Source organism: Oryx dammah, unplaced genomic scaffold (genome assembly GCF_014754425.2).
Source record: "Oryx dammah isolate SB20612 unplaced genomic scaffold, SCBI_Odam_1.1 HiC_scaffold_21, whole genome shotgun sequence".
In the NCBI taxonomy this organism is placed as follows: Eukaryota; Metazoa; Chordata; class Mammalia; order Artiodactyla; family Bovidae; genus Oryx; species Oryx dammah.
The window spans coordinates 37,413,300-37,433,630 of NW_024070205.1; the positions used below are offsets into that span (position 1 = coordinate 37,413,300).

The following is a 20,331-nucleotide window of genomic DNA, read 5'->3' on the forward strand; positions in this document are numbered from 1 at the left end:
TAAATCAAGGACAGATGTGTTACACTGCCCAGAATGTCACTGTTTTGGGAACTCCCATTATGAAGGGCGATGCTGCTTGTGGAATTTGAGTCACCAATCACTATGTACCATGCATGGCTGCTTCTAAGAAACTCAAGGTAATTCAAAGGATAAGCACCTGAGAGCTTCCTTTGCCTTTTGATGGTCATCTACAGAAAAGGGCACACTGAGATGGATACAGACCATCTTATTGAAAATCATTTTTCTTTGTTTCCATTTGGGGGTATTGTGAGGATGAAGGTATACATGTAGGTAGGTTATCAGCTCTGGCTTTCATTTAAGGATAATTAAGAAGGCATTATAAAATATGCTATTAAAAAAGAAAATATTGGGGCAAGTGAGAACCAGTGGCATAAGGCCTTAGTAGAAGTATGCTGAGTAGATCTGAGCCCTCCTTGAGGAAGGTAATAGGAGAAGCAAATAGCTCTTTTTGTTCTGTTTGTTTTTTGCATCTCTGCCTCACCTTAGGACTCATTGTTACATTTCTTTATTTAATAATTAGCCAATGTATTCTTAATACTATTCCATTTTCCTGTAAGTACGCTTAAAAAGTAAGTCAAATAAGTCAATAACTAATTATCTTTTTCCCCCGCAAGAGAAATTGCATTGTAGATTACAAACCGTGAAAAACAAGTTAGTACAGAAACAAGAGGAATATAAACCAGAAGTCTCTGTTCTGCACCCAGAGAGACCTGGAGTCGTATCTCACAGAGATCGATTTAATGACCTTTTTATACCCCCTGCTGATAAAACATATTAGAAAACGGAAAAGTTTCACAGTGGTAATGGATATCATTTCACAATACTGAATTAGATATTAGAAATGGTGAATTAGACTCTCTGTATGTCCCTATGGTCTGCAAATTTAATATGTGCCTTTAAACAAACAAACAAAAATCATTAACTTGAGAAACAAGTTTGTGGCCATAATCAACACTGATGCGCCACCTTCTCTACCATTACTTGTGTTTAAAATGCTGCAGTTCTGTCTTTAGAATGTGAATTGTGCATCTGGGCTTCCGTGATGGTCCAGTGGTTAAGAATCCGCCTTCCAATGCCAGGGGTTCGGATCTGATCACTGGTCAGGGAGCTAAGATCCAATATGCTTCGGGGCCAAAACACCAAAACATAAAACACAGGCAGTGTTGGAACAAATTCAATAAAGACTTTCAAAATGGTCCACATCAAAAAAAAAAAGGAAAAGAATAGTAGGTCCATTGCTATGATGGTTGCATAGATTATATCATGAAAGAGATATACCATTTGTCTGATGTAGAAGGAAAAGAAAAAAAAAAAAGGATAGTTGGTCTGAAACATGACAGCTTCTTTTCCATGCCCTTCACAACTACTATTACACAGAGAACATACGAACTTGCAATTAGAGGGGCTGGTGCAGCCTTACGGTTCAATATGTAAAGAAAGCTGGAATAGCTTTCCTGAAGAAGACCTGAAGCCTGTCTTCCAGTATGTTCCAGGAGAACATTCTGAAAGGCAGGGGGCAGAGAAGTATGTAAGTAGCTACAAGGATTAGGCTAAAGGTATGTACTGACACTGACACGAAACCCAAGGTTTTCTTTGGCATGTTGCTGGCCACCAGCTACATGGGGTCTCGTCTGATTCGTTTGGGGTTCTCCACATCTCCAGGCAGTGAACTCGTCCTTGCTGAAATGCTCCTCAGAGAACGCAAGCTCTGCACCTGCTGGAGGCGTAGGCTAAGTTCCTGATTACAGGCCTGTTGAACGGCTTCTGTCTTCTTTATGTCCCAGTTCAAAGCAACAGCCAGTGCTTTAGGGTCCTCCTTGGCAACCAACTGCGGTGAGAAGAAGAACCATTGAGAACCAGCCCCTCTGCTGCTCTTGCGATTTTCTTTAGGGGAGGTGAGAATCGGCAGTATCAGTCTCTAGCTTTATGCTAAGATGCCAGGTTTCCTTCCTATTAAGCTGTCACAGGCCTCTGCTCACCATACAACAACAGGAAAGGACCTCTAGAGAGTAGTTTACTTGGAGCATAAAGTCCTCCGCTCACAGGAAATTTAGCCAAGTTCAATTCAATACAGACTCTTTCCCTTCTAGCTACACTGAGGTAGTGCTGGGGACAGGGACAAGGAGGAGCACCCACTCTGATGGGTTCCCTTCTAGTTCCCTGGTCTGAGAGTCAGTACAAGACGACCCCGTTGCACAAGTCCTTCCCAGGAATATTGCATGTACCTCTGGGCCTGTGGATCTTTTTCAACCACTGGCAGATGCATCTCAGAAGCCTGAGTCCTGTAACTCCTCCCTGTCGGACTCAGACATTTCATTACCTACTCTGGACCAGAGAATAAGATTGGATGATCTGAGAGAGTGCACCCATTTTGTTTAAGATTTAGATTATGTGAGACGTTTGCAAACGCTTTGCACGTGGTGGTTTAGTTGCTAAGTCATGTCCAACTCTTGGGACCCCATGGACAGGGAAGCCTGACGGGCGACAGTCCATGTGGTTCTCCAGGCAAGAATACTGGAGTGGGTTGCCATTCCTTCTTCCCAACCAAGGAATCAAACGCGAGTCTCCTGCATTGTAGGCGGATTCTTTACCAACTGAGCTACAAGGGAAGCTTTGCATGTAGTATTCGGCAAATTGGCAGTTATGATTCAGGGTCTGCAGAGGTGAAAAAACCCTGATACAATGGTCTCCCTGCAAAGGTCAGGGTCCCTGGTGCTCACCCACCTCCAGATCCTGACTAGACAAACTCAGCTCTGGGGAAGGTTTCTCCTTTAGCGCCAAGAGGATCTGGCTCGCAGGCGTAACTTCGGAGGAGCTCTCTCTAATGCCTGTGTCAACAGCATCCCTCTCGTCCCCAAGGTCAGCTCTGGACTCTGCAAAGCAGATGTGAGATAGAGGACATATCAGCATGCCATGCGCACACACAGTCACCCCAACAACCAACCAGAGCAATCAGGCAGGCAGATAGCAGCCTGCCATCTTAGAATACCCACAGCTGTGGCATCACTCTTCTTGAGCACACGGGAAGCATCCAGCTGTCTCTCAAGGAAAGGCTCCTACCGAGATCTCAGCACAATGCCTACCTTGCTGCTTCGACAAGATGCCACCTTCCTTCTCCAAAGCCCGAAGGTAAAGTTCCAGGAGCTGCCTGGACTGACGGGCTTCCTCTCTCTGGTCAAGCACCTGCTGGAGGGTGTTCTGGAGCCCCTGGACTGCCATATGACTTTGGCCGAGTTCCTCAGCCAGCTCCGAACACGGGACATCAATGAGCATCTGACAAACAAATACTGGCTTTAAGACATCTGAAAGTACATTCTGAACATGATGTTATGTCTCTCAAATGCATCAATTTCAAAGACTCGTTTCATCTGGTTCCCAAAGTTGCGCAATATGGCTGCCTGAGAGTCAGGAGTGATGTGCTGCATTGCGCTAAGTCTCTTCAGTTGTGTCGGGCTCTTTGCGACCTCATGGACTGTAGTCCGCCAGGCTCCTCTGTCCGCGGGACTCTCCAGGCAAGAATCCTCTTGCAGGGGGTCCTCCTGGCTGAGGGACTGAACTGCGCCTCTTAAGTCTCCTGCACTGGCAGGCAAGTTCTTTACTACTAGTGCCACCTCGGGAAACCCGAGAGTCAGGAGAGAGGCGTGCAACTTTTTCAGTTTCCCTCTGGTGAAAGAATTAGGAAAATGTTGCCTTTAGTACCTTATTAAAAACAAAACAGGATGTCCCTGGTGGTCTAGAGGTTAAAACTCTGCACTCCTACTACAGGAGGCTCGGATTCGATCCCTGGTTGGGGCACTAAGATCCCACCTGCTGCACTCACTATGCACCACAAGAAAACAGAGGTAAGATGCTTAGGACAGAAAGTGACAAGGAGGGCTGCTGGAGTTTGTGAAAGGCTTCTTTGAGGAGCCACTTTATACGTTACCCGTAACTTTGATATTACATCCATTTTTGAACAAGTAATATTAATACACATTCATAAGGTCCAACATTCAACAGGCACAAACTTTATGAGGGAAGAACTAGTATTACTACCATTTCACAGATGAGGAAAATGAGGCAAGAGCAGTTAATAACTTTGCAAGGATCAGTGTCAGTGCTAATCCTTAGGATCCTGTGCTCTTCCCTTCTCTCCCTTCCATTCTCACTCCCCGTGGTTCCTTTACCTGCCATTTTCCTCCTACCCGCCATGTGGCCAGCCTCTGCAAGCTCCTGTCCTAAGCTTCCCTGTGCAGAGTCTAGCTGTCAGGGCTGGGTTCACTTGTATTCCAGCATCTCTGTTCTGGTGAGGACTGTTATGCCCTTTATCCTAAGGGTATCATAATTTGCTAGTCTGTTGGGATGGGAAGGGATCTCATGCCCCCTTTCTGTTTCTTAAAGAAGAAAAAACCAAAGAAGAAAAAAACTCCTGCCTTTCCTTTGCCTGGCCCCAACCTTTCCATGGCAGGTACCTCTTGTCCTTCTGTTTCTTTCTGTGTCCCCTCCTGGGACCTGCCAATGTTTCTCAACTAAACTTCTATGAATTTATTCTATGGACAAGCACGTGTGCAAAATGACACTGGTCTAAGTTTTGTTGCAGCACAGACTGAACAGCGAGACTGATAACAACCTGCATGTCCCCCACTGGGGAGACTCATTAAATAAGTTATGGTGGGACTTCCCAGATGGTCCAGTGGCCAAGAGTCTGCTTTCCTAATGCAGGGGGCTTAGGTTCAATCCCTGGTCAGGGAACTAGGTCCCAAATGTTGTAACCAAGAGTTCACATGCCTCGACTAAAGATCCTGCATGTCACAACTAAGACCTGGCAGAGCAACATAAATAAACAGAAAAATATAGGCATGAAATGGAATACTATGCAGCGATGAAAAAGAACAAGATAGCTTTTGTAAAGTGATCTGGAAAACTTTCCAAAATTTTCTTTGAAACAGAAAGTGGAAAGTGTGATGAAAGTGGAAGAGGAGGACGTGTATATGTAATTGTATATAAAATGGGCTTCCCAGGTGGCTCAGTGGTAGAGAATCCACCTGCCAATGTAGGAAACTTGGGTTCAGTCTCTGGGTTGGGAAGATCCCCTGGGGTAGGAAATGGCAACCCACTCTAGTATTCTTGCCTGATAAATTCCACGGACAGAGGAGCCTGGGGTTGCAAAGAGCTGGTCACGACTGAGCGACAGCATATGTAAACTATCTCTGGAATGGGAAACCGACAGGCCGGTTGTCTCCAGGAAGGAAAGCTGGGTGGCTGGGGACAGAAGTCAGACTTTTTCTGTATATCTATTTTTTCCAAACAGCTTTATTGGGATATAGTTTACACACCACACAATTCACTGATTGAGTGGGCTTTTCTGTGATTGTGCAGTCACAACCACAGTCTTAGAACACAGTCACCAGCCCAGAAAAAACTGTACCCATCAGCAGTTACTCTCTATTCCTACTCACAGTCTCCAGAAACCCAGCCCCCAGGCAACCACTCATCTACCGTCTCTCTACAGACTTGAATAGTTTGGCCATTTCATAAAAATGCTATCATGAAATCTGTGGCCTTTCATGACTAGCTTCTTTCATTTAGCCCAATGTTTTCAAAGTTTCTCCACGTTGTCGTCATTGTTAGGTGCTAAGTCCTGTCCAGCTCTTTGCAACCCCATGGACGGTAGCTCGCCAGGCTCCTCTGTCCATGGGATTCTCCAGATAAAAATACTGGAGTGGGTTGCCATTCCCTCCTCCAGGGGATCTTCCTGACCCAGGGATCAAATATGAGTCTCCTGCATTGCAGGCAGATTCTTTACTGTCTGAGGCACCAGGGAGGCCTAATGTATTAATACTTCATTCCTTCCTATGGCTGAATAAAATATTTCATTATTTGGATAGACAACATTTTATTTATTCATCAGCTGATGGACATTTGGATTGTTTTAATTTTTGGCTATGTCTCTTGGATTTTGAACCATGCGAATGTATTAGTATTATTTATTCAAAATAAATATACGAGATTAAAAAATAACCAAAAGGTCACCTCCTTCAAGGAGACTTCCTTGATCTCCCAATCTAGAGTAGCCCCCACCATCTGGGCACACTGCTGGATTTGTCCGTCTCCTTCCACCAGAATCTGAGTTTCATCAGAGCAGGGACTGTGTCTGGCTTGTTCACCACTGTGGGTGGTTAGTCGCTTCAGTCGTATCTGACTCTTTGAGATCCCATGGACTGTAGCCCACCATGCTCCCCTGTCCATGTGGATTCTCCAGGCAAGAATACTGGAGTGGCTTGCCATGCCCTCTTCCAGGGGGTCTTCTCGACCCAGGGATTGAATCCAGGTCTCCTGCATTGGTAGGCGGGTTCTTTTCCACTGCCACCACCTGGGAGGCCCTGTAACCCTGTGCTAAGAACTATGCCACACACAGGGAAGGGGCTCAATAAATATTTTTCTGAACTATCACACACTATTTTTACCCCAATTTTACTGGAGAGGAACCATAAGCAGAAAGGGTAAGTGACTGGCTACAGTCTTTGTGATGGAGCTGAGATTTAACTCACATTCTTTAGCAGTACCTCCTTGTCCTACCCCTTGGGCCTAAATAGTCTACGTGGGGCTGTGGCATCTGTATTTTTTAAAAAAGCTCCACTCTGATGCAGAGTGAGGAGAAAAAATTTCTACTCCAAGTAAGAGAATTAGAAAAATGAAGAACCTTGGCTGTCATCTGAGAACTACTTAAAACTGAAGGAATAATGAAATTATGGTGGCAAGATGCATGGAAACTAGGACACGGAGGGCAGCAGAGGCCAGGGGAGTGTGGCTGCAGAGGAGGCTCACCTGGAGCTCCTCCTCGGACAGCAGGATGATGCTGGATAGGTCTTCCTTCAGCTGCCTGGCCACGTTTTTCCACTTCAACCCTGCCCCGCTGTCTGTTTCATCTCTGTCGAAGGACTCTTGGGTAATCCAAGCGGTACCTCCATCTGATACAGGGAGAAAATGCCAGTTAAGAGTCAGATTAACCTGCAGTGCTCTTTTCACTTCCTCCCCCAACTCAGACCTCCGGGATGTCAGCACGTCCTTCCGACCGACCATTTAGAATAATTTCGATGCTGAAGGAAGCACCTCTTCTCAGGGATTCATGGGAAAACCAATCCCCATCTACGGCCTTAACTTTCCCACTTATTCTATCTTCCATTTATTTCTGTGTGAAACTGCTCTGTATTCTTTTATGGAAAGCCACTTAAATCCAGTGTACGGTCATGCATACCCAGGGTGCCACAATGCTTCCCTTTAGGTTAGTTTTTTTGTCTATTTCCGTATCCAAAAACATTCCTCCTCATCAGCATATCTCTGTGCTTGGGGATGGGTCTCTCTCTTTTTAAACTTTTTATTTTGTATTGGAGTATAGCCGATTAACAATGTTGTGATAGTTTCAGGTGGACAGCAAAAGGACTCAACCGTACATGTATTTGTCCTCCCCCAGCTCCCGATCCAGGCCGCCACATAACACTGAGCAGAGTTCCCTGTGCTGTACAGTAGGTCCTTGTTGGCTATCCATTTTAAATACAGCAGTGCGGACATGTCCATCCCAAACTCCCTAATTGTCGGATGAGTCTCATTCTTTTTTTTTCTTTAATTAAATTATTTGGTTGCACAGGGTTTTAGTTGCAGCACTGGGGATCTAGTTTTCTGACCAGGGACCTAACCCAGGCCCCCTGCATTAGAAGCTTGGAGTCTTAGTCACTGGGTCACCAGGAAAGTTCAGGTCTCATTCTTGACTGGAGGAGCTGCAGCCACTATTTGCTGTCCCTAGGGCCTGAGTCAGAGAAGGCAATGGCACCCCACTCCAGTACTCTTGCCTGGAAAATCCCATGGACAGAGGAGCCTGGTGGGCTGCAGTCCATGGCGTCACTGAGGGTCGGACACGACTGAGTGACTTCACTTTCACTGTTCACTTCCATGCATTGGAGAGGGAAATGGCAACCCACTCTAGTGTTTTTGCCTGGAGAATCCCAGGGACGGGGGAGCGTGGTGGGCTGCCATCTATGGGGTCGCACAGAGTTGGACATGACTGAAGTGGCTTAGCTTAGCTTAGCTTAGCTTAGCTTAGGGCCCGAGTAAAAAGGTGGTTGGGAAAGTCATTGCTGAAGGGTGATTTCTATACTTTGGTGGCCTGGGAACTCTCCTCAAAACACTTCTTTAGCTCTTTGATCCTTGCTCATCAATATTAGTTCCCTCTGTATGGCCGGTGAGGATGATGGTAATGATAGTGACAGGGAGTATTGATTTATCTGACTGTATGCCAGATAAGATCTAAATGCTTTCTATCAGTGGCTCTTTCTTGGGAGTGATTCTGCTCACCACACACCTGTAGACATGTGACAATATCTAGAGGCATTTTGGGTTGTCACAATTAAGGTGAGGAGATGCTACTGGTACCTAGTGGGTAAAGGCCAGCGATGCTGCTAAGTATCCTACAATGCACAGGACAGCAACCCCCCAACAAAGAATTTCCTGGCCCAACATGTCACCAGCATTGTTGAGAAGCCCTGGCTTGATACGTACTATGTTCTCACATCCTTACAACCCAAGGAGACAGGTACGATAACTACTATCTCAATAAGGGGCTGAGAAGTTAGATAATTTGCTCAGGGTCACGTGACTAGTAAATGGCAGAGCTGGGATTCAGACCAGGTAGTCTGACCCTACCTGCGGCCCAGATCTCTCTGCCCTGCTGTGTTTTAGTTGCTGTGGGTCCATGAGTCACTTGAGACCTGACCCCATCTCATTCATCTTCATCCCCCGACTCAGCGTCACTCTGGCATACAGAAGGCGCTCAGTAATGCTTGCTGCATATATGCTGAAACAGCCAGCCAAACAGCAACCAGGTGCCACGTGTAGTAAAGTAAATCACGATGGAGTGTATACTATATACACGCCCAGCATTTCTTACCTGAATTGTGTGTCCACTTCTCATTCCCAGCCAATACCACAAACTTAGTATTGGCAGGAAGACACAGGAAGTAATCATCATCATCCACTATGGTGCCATCCTCTGCCAGGACCAGGGTTATTGGTGCCAGGGACTTATCAATGGCCAGAATGTCACAAGCTGAGAGGAATAAAATATTTGGCAATTGACAAATATCCATAGGGAAACTATATCTTTGTACTCAGTATGTATGCCCTCAGAGCCTAGAAAAATCTCTGGTAGCTAATAATAACTATAATGATGACCACTAATACTAATATAACATTTACCATGTGCCTGGTACTATACTAAGTGCTTTTCATATACACTACTTAATCTCATAACAATCCTGTGGTAGATACTATTGTTACTCCCATTTTTACAGATGTCAAACCCAACGCTTAGAGAGGTTAAGTAACTTGCTCAAGGTCACACAGTAAGTAACTGGCATTTAAACCCACACAGTCTGGCTCTTGAAAACATTTTTTCTCCAGCTACTCAATACCTTCATTAGGAGGAACTCGACTCTTTCCTTGGATGAACAACCATCCAAAGTCTGATTTGATTCTTTGAGAATAAGCATCTTTCATTCATTTTCTCAGTGGTCTAAATGACTCAAATTCTCCTATGTGTCCAGAGAAAAAGAAAATTTTAAAAAAGAAAGAAAAAATACTTTATGTTCTTGCAGTATCTTCACAGTCTTACTAACCTATAGGAAAGTATAAAGGAAGCAGAAGACAGAAGATTGTAACAGGAACTTTCATCTGTGTGATCAATGGGCAAGAGGTTTTGTCCAGGGCAGGTCTGTACTTGCCTAATGATGGCAATGCCTAAAATGCTAATGGGACTAGAGCACGCAGAAAAGTAGCCAAGAGACTACAAATATCATCGGGCAATATCGTCTTGCACCCAGCAAACCCTGAATAGGCTGAGCTCCAAACCCTGCATAGGCCGAGCTCCAGAAACACAAGCACTTACATGGGCCTCTGTGCCAAGTGCATCCAGCCACTGCACTAAAGGGGCACTAAAACTTAAGAACCTGCACGCCAAGAAAAATTATGTAAACACTTATATGGCAAAAGCCATGTCACTGAAGCATTTAGAGTGCTTTGGCTGTTTCTGTGTCTCTGAAAGACTTCTATCAGATTCTGGCTGGGCTGAGTGACTCTGGGAGGAAGCTCTGAACAGGCAGACATACACCTTCACTACCTGCCTAGGGATGACTCACGTGTTTAACCCAAAGAACTTCTTTCGGTAAACAATTTATTGCTACAGGCTAATAACTTGTAAGTCATTTGAATATATCATCTCCTTGGAGAGTCCCAACAATTCAGTGAAGCAGGGCTGGAAATATAGCCACTTTGCTGATGAGAAAATTGGGGATCAACAGATGGTTACCCGCAAGGTCAGGCAACTAGTAACAACAGTACGAGGCTCAGAACTTTTGAAAGCTAGGTCACTCACAGCAGCTGTTCCTTGTCTGGACCTCTGGGAAGGTGGGTAGCGGCTCCCTCTTTACCGCACTGGTACCTGTTAGAGCTGACGGTGGAAACCCGTCCCCACCTCGCCGTAGGCTCACCTGGGGGCCCCAGTACCACCTTAGGGAGCCCGAGTGGCAGGACTACACCAGGCTGGGTTCGATCCACAATCTGAGTCACCGGAGGCAAGACAACGAAGTAGAGTCTGTTTTAATTCATTTGCATATTGCTTCCCGTCTGCCTTTCCACAAATGAATCTCACATAAAGTAAATTAAGTTAAAACGCTTGGCACAAACGCTGTGAAACTGCTAAGTCGCTATACCCACGTGAGTCATATCTGTCCCAAGGGTCCTCCACTTCAGTTACAAGAAGCCCCAAGTCGCCTTTCTTGATCTCGGTTAGCCCCGCCGGACATCCTCACCCTGCCCTTGGCTCCCTTCAGCCCGGGCTCCAGCTCCCCAAGCCCTCGCCCCAGTCCCGTGCCTACCCTTGTTCCTCAGCTCCTTGAGGCAAGAGGCCGCCACGCCGTGCTGTTCCCGGCTTTTGTTGCGGCGCAGCAAACACTGCTTTAGAGCCCGGATCTCGCCGGGTTCCAGAGCTGCAGGGCCGCTGGCCACCTCCATCCTCTTCAGGATGGGACCAGACCGACTAGAAGTCAGGGAGGTTGGGGCGCGGGAGTCCTCCCCAATTCCATCCCACACGACATGCCGGGAAATGTAGTTCTCTCCGTAGCAAATCACGCGTGAGACCAAGGCACGCCGGGAGATGGAGTTCTAGTAGCCCCTAATCACCTGAGGCTAACGGGGCATGCTGGGAGCTGTAGTCTGTGGGTTCAAAGCCAATTTAGGTCGCGCAATTCAGTCCTGGAGGTGTTTTTGTTTTCCTACCTTATATTAAGGAGTTGCATTTGCCCGTTCAAAATGAGGTCAGTAGGGGTTAATTTTGCAGTATGATTTGCCCGCGTGTATTTTTCCGTGAACTCTTTCCTCCAGTATGTTGTTTAGTTGCTAAGTCGTGTGCCACTCTTTTGGGAACCCCTGGACTGTGGGCCGCCAGGCTCCTCTGTCCGTGGGATTTCCCAGGCAAGAATACTGGAGTGAGTTGCCATTTCTTTTCCCAGGGGATCTTCCCCCACCCAGAGATCGAACTGGGGTCTCCTGCATTGCAGACGGATTCTTTACCGCTGAGCCACCGGGGTCTCAAAGAGTAGGACAAGACTGAGCGAATGAACTGAACTAAGCCGACTGGGAAGCCTCTTTTGCATATATAGATGCATGATATTAATACTTAAAACAGTGTCATTTTACTTTGTACTGTTTGTATTTCCTTTTCAACCTGAAAAGTTCTATAAAATGTCCCAAACTTCACGCTGATCTGAAGGAAATCAGTTTTAAAAATTGACGAGTGTAGTTTTCAATCTTACTGAAGACCTAACAGAGAAGCATAAAATACTCCCACATTTCCACGCATTCAATTCTCTGCTTCAGATCTGTAAATTGGGTTGAGACCTCGGAATGAAATGCTTAAATATTAGGTTAAACATTATAATCTCAAATCAGAGAGAAAAGGGGAAATCTCATCACTGTTGAGATTGTCCAGATGCTGCTTGACAACATATTTGTCTTGTTTTAATACTGCTACTTAGGGAAAAGTCTGTGTTTTTCACCCCTGAAAAACCAACATTTAAGATTAAAATAATACAAAAAGTTTCCTGGCTTAAAAGGGGGGCATTTTATATAAAGAAGGAATAATTTGTTATTCCTGTTATTCCTGGCCTGCTGCAGTCCATGGGGTTGCAAAGAATTGGACACGACTGAGCGACTGAACTGAACTGAAGGAATAATTATCAGACTGTATTAATTCAGGGTCAATCCTTTTCATATTTTATTAAAGGAAATCAGATTTATCTCATAAGAAAAATACATTTAAAACAGTGTTTGGTAGGAAGAATTGTTAACTGAGGCAATGCTTTTGAATATGCCATCACTGATCAAACACAACTGTGATATGAACTGATATATTTCTAATGTATACAGCTCTTTCGTGTGTGTAATGTCACAATTGGCTTAAAATCTAACAACTCAACCACTATGAAGTAATAAAGGTTCGTAGAAGCCTTCAGTTCAGTTCAGTCGCTCAGTCGTTTCCGACTCTTTGCGACCCCATGAATCCTTACCTCTCCCAAAAGCACTCGCCTTCTGAGTTCTTCTAATAGACCTGCAGACAGTTATCAGACTCCTATCTCCCAAGATGTTTTAATTATGTGAGTGTGTGTGTGTGGGTGTATTTGGCCTGGACTTGAGAGCAGGAGTTGTCTTGTATCTTATTTCTCGCACCTACCAAGCAGCCAATAGTAAGCACTCAACAAATGGTACTGAACCAAATCATCAATTGATTAATTAATTTCCAAGTCTCTTCACATTGATTAATTAACTACTAGCGTGTCCCTACATGGGCTGCCGTCTATGGAGTCGCAGAGTTGGACACGACTGAAGAGACTTAGCAGCAGCACATGTGCCCATGGGCAGAGATTTAATTCAGTAAGTATAATACACATATAAGAATGCAAAAAGGATAGACTTCGGTTTTGCGGTAAAGGAGAGACCAAATGGAAACAGCGCATGTTGACCTGTGGTGGGAGTTCCCCTCTTCTCCCACAGTGACCTGCCCCAACACCCATCGACAGCTCAGTTCCGGCTACTTTAGTCTGGGCAGAGAGCGAGAGCGAGGGCGCTTGGGAGAAGCCTCGCCCCACGGCGATAGGTTAGTCAGGCCTTAGAAAGATGGCGTCCTCGGAGCAGGCTGAGCAGCCAAGCCAGGTAAGGGGAGTGGGTTTGCCCAGTAGTGGTGGCGGGGCCCCCCCTGGAGTGGGGGGTGGCTTGGCGGGTGGCTGGGAGCCCGGTGGGGACCCTGAGCCGCGGAAGCAGGCGCCCGCGACCTCTAGCCACCTCCGGGGTCCCGCCCCTCGCCAGGTCCTCGCCGCCCGGCCCCTCTCCCGGTGACCCCTCTTTGACCACATTCCCGAGCCGGGGCTCGGTGGCGCCCGCGGCCCCGCCTTCCCGCCTGCCGGCCTCTGGGGTCCCACTTGTGCTTGGCTGGAGCGGTGGCGGGACCCTTAAGAAATCCCCCAGCCTTGAGCTGCGAGGGCTCCTGCTTGAGAGGGGTGAGAGGCTGGATCGTTCCCGGCCCTTCTGTCCCGGGAGGGGCCTGACTCCCTCTGGGTTCCCACTTCCCCGCAGCCTCAGCCTCCCGGGCCACCCTGCTGCCAGCCTCTTCGTTTTCAGTCACCTTTGCTCTTCCCCTGTTAAGTTGGAGGGTGGGAAATATACTTGGACTCTCAGTGCGTTGGTAGGAAGGGGACTCATTGTAAACAACAGACGCCGCCGAGCTAATGGCTGGTAATCTGTCCTTGCTGCCCAGTTTGGTTTTCTCAGCCAAAGACTCTAGCCTTTCAGTCACAGATGCAGTCAAATCCCACTCCAGTTCGGGGACCTTGAAGACCAGTGCTCACTCCTGTTAGGAAGCAGAGGATGATAAGGTTTCTGAAGGCGTTTGTAGTCCAAAGGTGGGGTGGACTAGGGGTAAGCGGTACTTTACAATTATTGAGTGTGTGCTATCATGCCGAGGACAAATTACGCTTATTATCTCGTTTAATGCTCATTACAACCTTTATGAAGTACAGGCTTTTAAGCGCCATTTTGCAGGGTCTGTAACGAGCCTGATTAAGCCTGGATTTGTGTGTGACTCCACTAGTTAGTCCTCCATGTGTAAGTTTAGTTAGGATTGGACAGAGGAGGAAGAAAATGGTGTCAACCTGGACTCATCGTTCATTTCTCACCTCCTTGAAACACCTGTGGACTTTTCAGCTGCCTACTGGTATTTCACTTCCTTCCTTGGCAGAAGAATACCACTTAGTGTTTCTTATTACTCTTTCATTCTTTATGATAAGTCTGTTACAGGAATTGCACTTAGAGGAGTAGCGTGTTCCCCAGACCAGCTTCCGCTAGCGAAGCGAATGATTCAGAGAGATGTCTGCATTGTAAAACATGAGAAATAAAGAGGGCTGCTTTGGTCTTCTCACTGTCGAAAATTCTGGAGTGTGGGGAGTGTCCTGAGTTGGAGGGGGCGAGACTCTTCATTCTTACCTCAACCCACTTAGCTTGCTGAAATACTGAGGCTCCTCAGAATCTGGGCTTCTCTGAACTGTTATATATTAGGAATGCCTGTAGGCTGGGATTAAAGGATGCCAGAACGTGTAGTTTTCCTGTAACTGTGAAGGTTACTAGAATTTTTGCCACTGGGAGGCTTTTTAGCCCCCAAAGTGTCCTTTGGTTCTAGAAATTGTCTTCTCTGTGCACATGGACTGGATCGAAGGTTCTGAAGGGGGCTTGGCTGGCCTCTGTTTGGTTTTCAACTCTGCTTCTCCTTTGCCCTCCTTCCCAAAGCTGGTAGAGATGGGATTGCATCAGAAAATGCTGGCAGACTGGGGCAAAACTTGAATGTTTCACACCAGATTCTGTCACTGTCTGACAATAAGCTGCAAATGCATGCATTTTAAGTGAACCAACAATCTTCAGCAGTTGCTTCGCATTTCATTTTCTAGTCCTGCTCTGTGGTTTCCCCTTTTCTCCAGTAAAACACAGTGGAACTGAGAGAACTGTTTGTATATTCCCCCAAGCCTGGTTTGGGTGTGAGAAGAACGCATCACACCTGTGGGACTGAGCCAGTATTCTGTCTCTTGTAGAAACTTTGTTCGCTTTGTGGCATCAGTCTCTTGTTTTGAAAGATTGAGGGTAGATAACCAATACTTTCTTTGAAAGGCAGTATAAAGCAGTGGTTAAAAGTATGGACTCTGAAGCCATCCCCACTGCTCTAGAATCCTAGCCCCACTACTTACCAACTGTGTTGGTCTTGGACAAGTCACTTCTTTGGCCTTAGTTTCTCCATCTGTAAAATAGAAATAATACTAGTGCCTATCTCATAGTACTGGTCTGAGGATTAAATGAATTAACTTGTTTTAGAACAGTGCCTGACATAGTGTGTTATCTATTAGTATTCCATGTAGTAAACTCTGGAGTTTGACGCACAAGCCATCTAAGCCTTTCCTCAGTTCCTATTGTGATATTTTTGGGAGTATGAGTTTTCATATGTTGACCAGAAGTTCACTAAAGTTTTATTTGCTCTTAAGTAATCGCCTTAAAATTTAAAGGAATATCCTAACTAGTGATTATCCTTGCTGTCCTTTGTAACTTAGATTTCACTGATACACTTGCTTTTTCATAAGGGTATAATCGTTTTAGTTTGTCTTCAAAACAGTCTGTTGGAATTGCATTTATTGCTTCATACTCTTGTTGTGTTTACTCCACATTACTGTTTTGCAAGGCTAATCTCTTATCAAAGTCCCTTTTAGTCTGTACATGTTATGGCCCATAGGAACAGGAAATGTTATCCCTATTTCTGTACTTTCCCACCAGCTTTTCTGTCTTTAGTGAAGAGCAGAGGCATGGTTCAATCCAATGGTTTAATGATTGTTGAGTATTGAGAATTATTACGGAATGTAGGTTTCGAGTCTTTTCATGTTCACTGGATATAGTCAATTATGGACTGAAAAAACACAGAAGCAGGGAAGGGAGAAGAGTACAGCAAAGATATTATGGAGAGAAAGGCTTGTTTTCCTGATTGACTTTGGTTTGAGCTCCAGCAATCACTCACTCACTCTTGGACTTATCACTCCACCTCTCTGAGCCTCAGTTTTCTTCTCTGTAAAATGGGAGTGATAATAATTAACTTAGAAGGTTGCTTTGAGGGTTGACTGAAGTTACAGATATTAAGAGTATGTGATACATTTTGAGTGCTTATGTTGTGAATGTTAATTTCCTTCTTCAGGTCTCTGCATACAGTTTTGGAAGATTACTGAACTCTTGAATAACAAGTTCAAACAAGATATTTTGTCCCTCACTCTTTATTTTGAAAAGTTTTCAACCTATTAGAAAAGTTGAAAGAATAATACAGAGAATTCCTCTAAAACTCTCATAAAAGCAAACAAGATGCATTGCTTACTTTTTGCTGAATTTGCTCTATTTCAGTCTCTTTATATTTTTCTTTTCTTTGGGAAGGATTTGATAGTTACAGACATGGTATTTCATTCTAGAATACTTCACCTTGTCTCTCATAAGAGTAAGGTTATTCTCTACATAACCATGACACCACTATCACAAAGGAAGTTTGGTATTGATAAAATATTATTTATTAATACAGACCACGTTCACTGTTTCCAATAAAAAAACAAATTCAGGATCCAGTGAAGAAATAGGGAGTGCATTGATTTGCCTCTTTAGTATAACTTAGCATGATTCCCTAGCCTTTAAAATGAAAAAAACCCTTTTTATTGTTTAACAGACACCCAGGAAGGCCACCACTTATGTGTACAGCTTGGTGAATGTTCACAGAATGAATACAATCTTGCGTAACTAGTACTTGGATCAAGCAATCAAACATAACCGGGACCTCAGAAACCTCTTCGGCGTCCCTCCTGTTACTGTCCAGTCCCCAAAACGTTGCCCCTATCCTGACTTAATATCCGTATGTTAATAGCTTTTTGAGTGACTGAGTCTTTGTGGGCAAAAGCTTTACCCTGGAATTCAAATAGGTGTGTTGTGGTCAGTTTTGACAAATATATATATACCTGTTTAACCACCACCACAGTCAAGATCAAAACAATTCCAATATTCCCAAACATTCCCTTACTCTGCTTCCCCAGAAAATCCTAGCCTTTGGCCTCAGGAAATCTGAGCTGCTTTTTTACCACTAATAGATTATATTTGTCTCTCCTAGAATTACACATGAATGTATTCATAATGTAATCTATTGTGTCTGACTTCTTTTGCTCAGAATAGCGTTCGTGAAATTTTATATTGTTGTACATATGGCTTAGCAGTAAAGAGTCTGCCTGCAGCGCAGGAGATGTGGGTTTGATCCCTGGGTCAGGAAGATCCCTTGAAGAAGGAAGTGGCAACCCACTCTGGTATTCTTGCCTGGGAAACCCCATGGACAGAGGATCCTTGTGGGCTTTATAGTCCATGGGGTTGTAAGAATTGTACATGACTGAGCAACTGAACCACCACCACCATCATGTATCAGTAATTCATTACTTTTTACTGGTGTGTAGTATTCCATTGTATAGGTAAATCAACAGCACAGTTGATCTGTTCGCCACTTGGACATTTGGTGTATATTAATGGCCTGTTGTCTAACAATGTTATCACACATTTAGCAGCTTCACATTTGTTGTCTCGCAGTGTCTGTGGGTCAGGAGTCAGGACACGATTTAGCTGTGTCTCCCAAGGCAGCAGTCAAGCTGTCTGTCAGGGCTGTGGTCGCATCTGAGTCTTGACCGGGGAAGGATTTGCTTCCAAGCTCGCATGGTTGTTGGCAGCATTTGGCTCCTTGTGGACTGCAGCGTGAGGACCCCATTTTGTCAGCAGCTGTTAGCCAGAGGCCACCTGCAGTTTCTGCCACATGGGTTTCCCCCAAGTGGCCGCTTGTTTCCTTGAAGGTGAATGGACATTACAGTTTTACGTAATGTAACCTCATATGTGTAATTACATGAGCTCTGTCACCATTAGCATACTGTATCGGCCAGAAACCTGCCACCGTTCCTGCCCACATTCAAAGGGACAGCACAAGGGCATGAATGCCAGGAGATGGGGAGCATGGGAAGCACCTCGGAGACTCTTCCCCACATGGTTGGTTCTAGTTTGGGGCTACTGTAAATATTCATGTGTGTTTGTGGAAACATGTTTTCATTTTTCTTGGTAAATACCTCCCAAGTGTAACTGCTGGGTCACATGGTAAGTGTATGTTGAGCTCTGTAATAGGTTGCGTTCTTGTTTCGTAAAGTTGTGGTCCTTGTTGTTTAGTCACTAAGTCATGTGGGACTCTTTGCGACCCCGTAGACTGCCTCACCCCGTCTTCTCTGACTTCCATGATTGCCCAGTTGGCTGAGATCCTTGTCCATTGAGTTGATGATACTATCTAACCATCTCATTCTCTGCTGCTCCCCTTCTCCTTCTGCCTTCAGTCTTTCCCAGCATCAGGGTCTTTTCCAGTGAGTTGGCTCTTCACATCAGATGGCCAAAGTTTTGGAGCTTCGGTGAAGTTGTACTGTTCTTCATTCCACCAACAATGTATGAACATTCTGATTGCCCTACACCCATACCAACACTTGGTATTGCCTGTCTGTTTTAATTTTAGCCGTTTGAGTGTGTAGCTTGAGTGAGTGTGTAGTGGTATTTCATTGTGGTTTTTCTTTGCGTTTCTGTGATGACAAATAACATTAAGCATCTCTTTTCATGGGCATACTGGTAAAGGCTGAGCCTCATGTTTTTCCCCATATAAATATCAATTGTTCCAGCGTCATTTGTTGATCTTACCACCTTTGTGAAAAAAAAATTAAAAAATAGTATATAATAAATCAATTTCTAAACTGTCTTCTGTTCCATTTATCTGTTACCTATATGTTTCTCCTAATGCAAATGAAGTATAGTTGACTCATGAGTTTGCACTGCATTGGTCCACTTATACTTGGATTTCTTTTTCAATAAATACACAGTACAGTATATAACATACTACACAATTTGTGGTTGGTTGAATCCGTAGAAATGGAGGGCTAACTGACACTGATTTATAGTTTGTGTGTGTGTGAGTAAGAGAGAGAGAAATCTGTATCTAACTGTCAAGGTAATACTGGCCTATCAGAATGAGGTGGGAATTTTTCTTTTCTTTTTTTTTTTTGGCTGTGCCATGCAGCTTGCAGGACCTCAGTTTCTAGACAAGGGATTGAACCTGGGCCATAGCAGTTGAAGCCCAGAATCCTAACCACTAGGCCACCAGGGAACTCCCTCACCTTTCTTTTCTACTTTCTGAAATAGTTTGTGTAAGACTGCTATTACTGGGCACTTCAATGGCAGTCCAGTGGTTAAGACTTGTGCTTTCTGTTTTTTTCCTAGGGCCAGCTTTGACATAATGTTTCTCAAGGAATTTGCTATCATTTCAGTTGTCAAATATGTTTTTAAGGTGTTTCATAATATTCCTTTTTTTTTTTTTTCTAAAGGTTTCTTCTTTTTCCCCATTGTGGACCATTTCTATAGTCTTTATTGAATTTGTTATAGTATTATTTCCATGTTATGTTTGGTTTTTTGGCCACGAGATCTTAGCTCCCTGACCAGGAATCCAACCTGTATTCCTTGCATTGGAAGGCGAAATCTTAACCACTGGACTGCCAGGGAAGTCCCTCTGTTAACTTTTATTTAAAGAGAAGTTAATTCTTTATTTTGTTTTTGGCTGCTCTGGGTCTTTGTTGCCTTGTGCAGCTTCCTCTAGTTGCGGCGAGTGGGGGCTACTCTTCGTTGTGGTTTTGGGGCTTCTTGTAGTGGCTTCTCCTGTGGGGCATGGGCTGTCGTCACACAGGATCAGTAGTTGTAGCCCTCCCGTATCTTTTAGATGTCTATAAAATATGCAGAGATTTCCCCCTTTTCATTCCTACTATTGGAAAATATTGTCTCTTTTAAAAAATTGATCAATCTGGCTACAGATTTATCAGTCTTAGTATTCCTCAGAAAATCGGTTTTTATTTTATTGATTTTCCTCTGTTGTTTTTAAGTTTTGAATTTTCTTTCTTTCTGTTTACTTTGGGTTCACTTGTTCTTTCTCTAGCTTCTTTTCTAAAGTCACTAAAACTGTAAACTTCCTTCTAAGCACAGCTTTAGTTGCATTCCACAAATTTAGATGCGTTGTGTTTTCATTTTCTTTCGGTTCAGTTCAGTCACTCAGTTGTGTCTGACTCTTTATGACCCCATCGACTGCAGCATTCCAGGCTTCCCTCTCTATCA

General features: G+C 44.6%; 2 protein-coding genes and 1 non-coding gene across 3 annotated transcripts in view; 2 read left to right on the forward strand and 1 right to left on the reverse strand.

The window, feature by feature from the left end:
- Positions 1 to 512: 512 nt before the first annotated feature.
- Positions 513 to 11,179, reverse strand: DFFA (DNA fragmentation factor subunit alpha). Its single transcript, XM_040263403.1, has 6 exons — positions 10,929 to 11,179; positions 8,945 to 9,103; positions 6,829 to 6,971; positions 3,105 to 3,294; positions 2,746 to 2,894; positions 513 to 1,849 (listed from the first exon to the last, which is right to left on the reverse strand). Exons 1-6 carry the CDS (start codon positions 11,062 to 11,064, stop codon positions 1,637 to 1,639), a joined length of 990 nt encoding a protein of 329 aa, XP_040119337.1. The 5' UTR covers positions 11,065 to 11,179; the 3' UTR covers positions 513 to 1,636.
- LOC120880684 lies at positions 1,257 to 1,317 on the forward strand. Its single transcript, XR_005725093.1, has one exon. It is a non-coding gene; the product is annotated as a small nucleolar RNA SNORD77 (small nucleolar RNA).
- Positions 11,180 to 13,166: 1,987 nt separating the features above from the next.
- The window catches only part of PEX14 (peroxisomal biogenesis factor 14), a 143,031-nt gene continuing 135,866 nt past the window's right edge, over positions 13,167 to 20,331 (forward strand). The window contains exon 1 of the mRNA XM_040263407.1: positions 13,167 to 13,260. Coding sequence (XP_040119341.1) covers positions 13,225 to 13,260 — 36 coding nt within the window. The 5' untranslated portion in view covers positions 13,167 to 13,224. The remainder of the gene's footprint in view (positions 13,261 to 20,331) is intronic.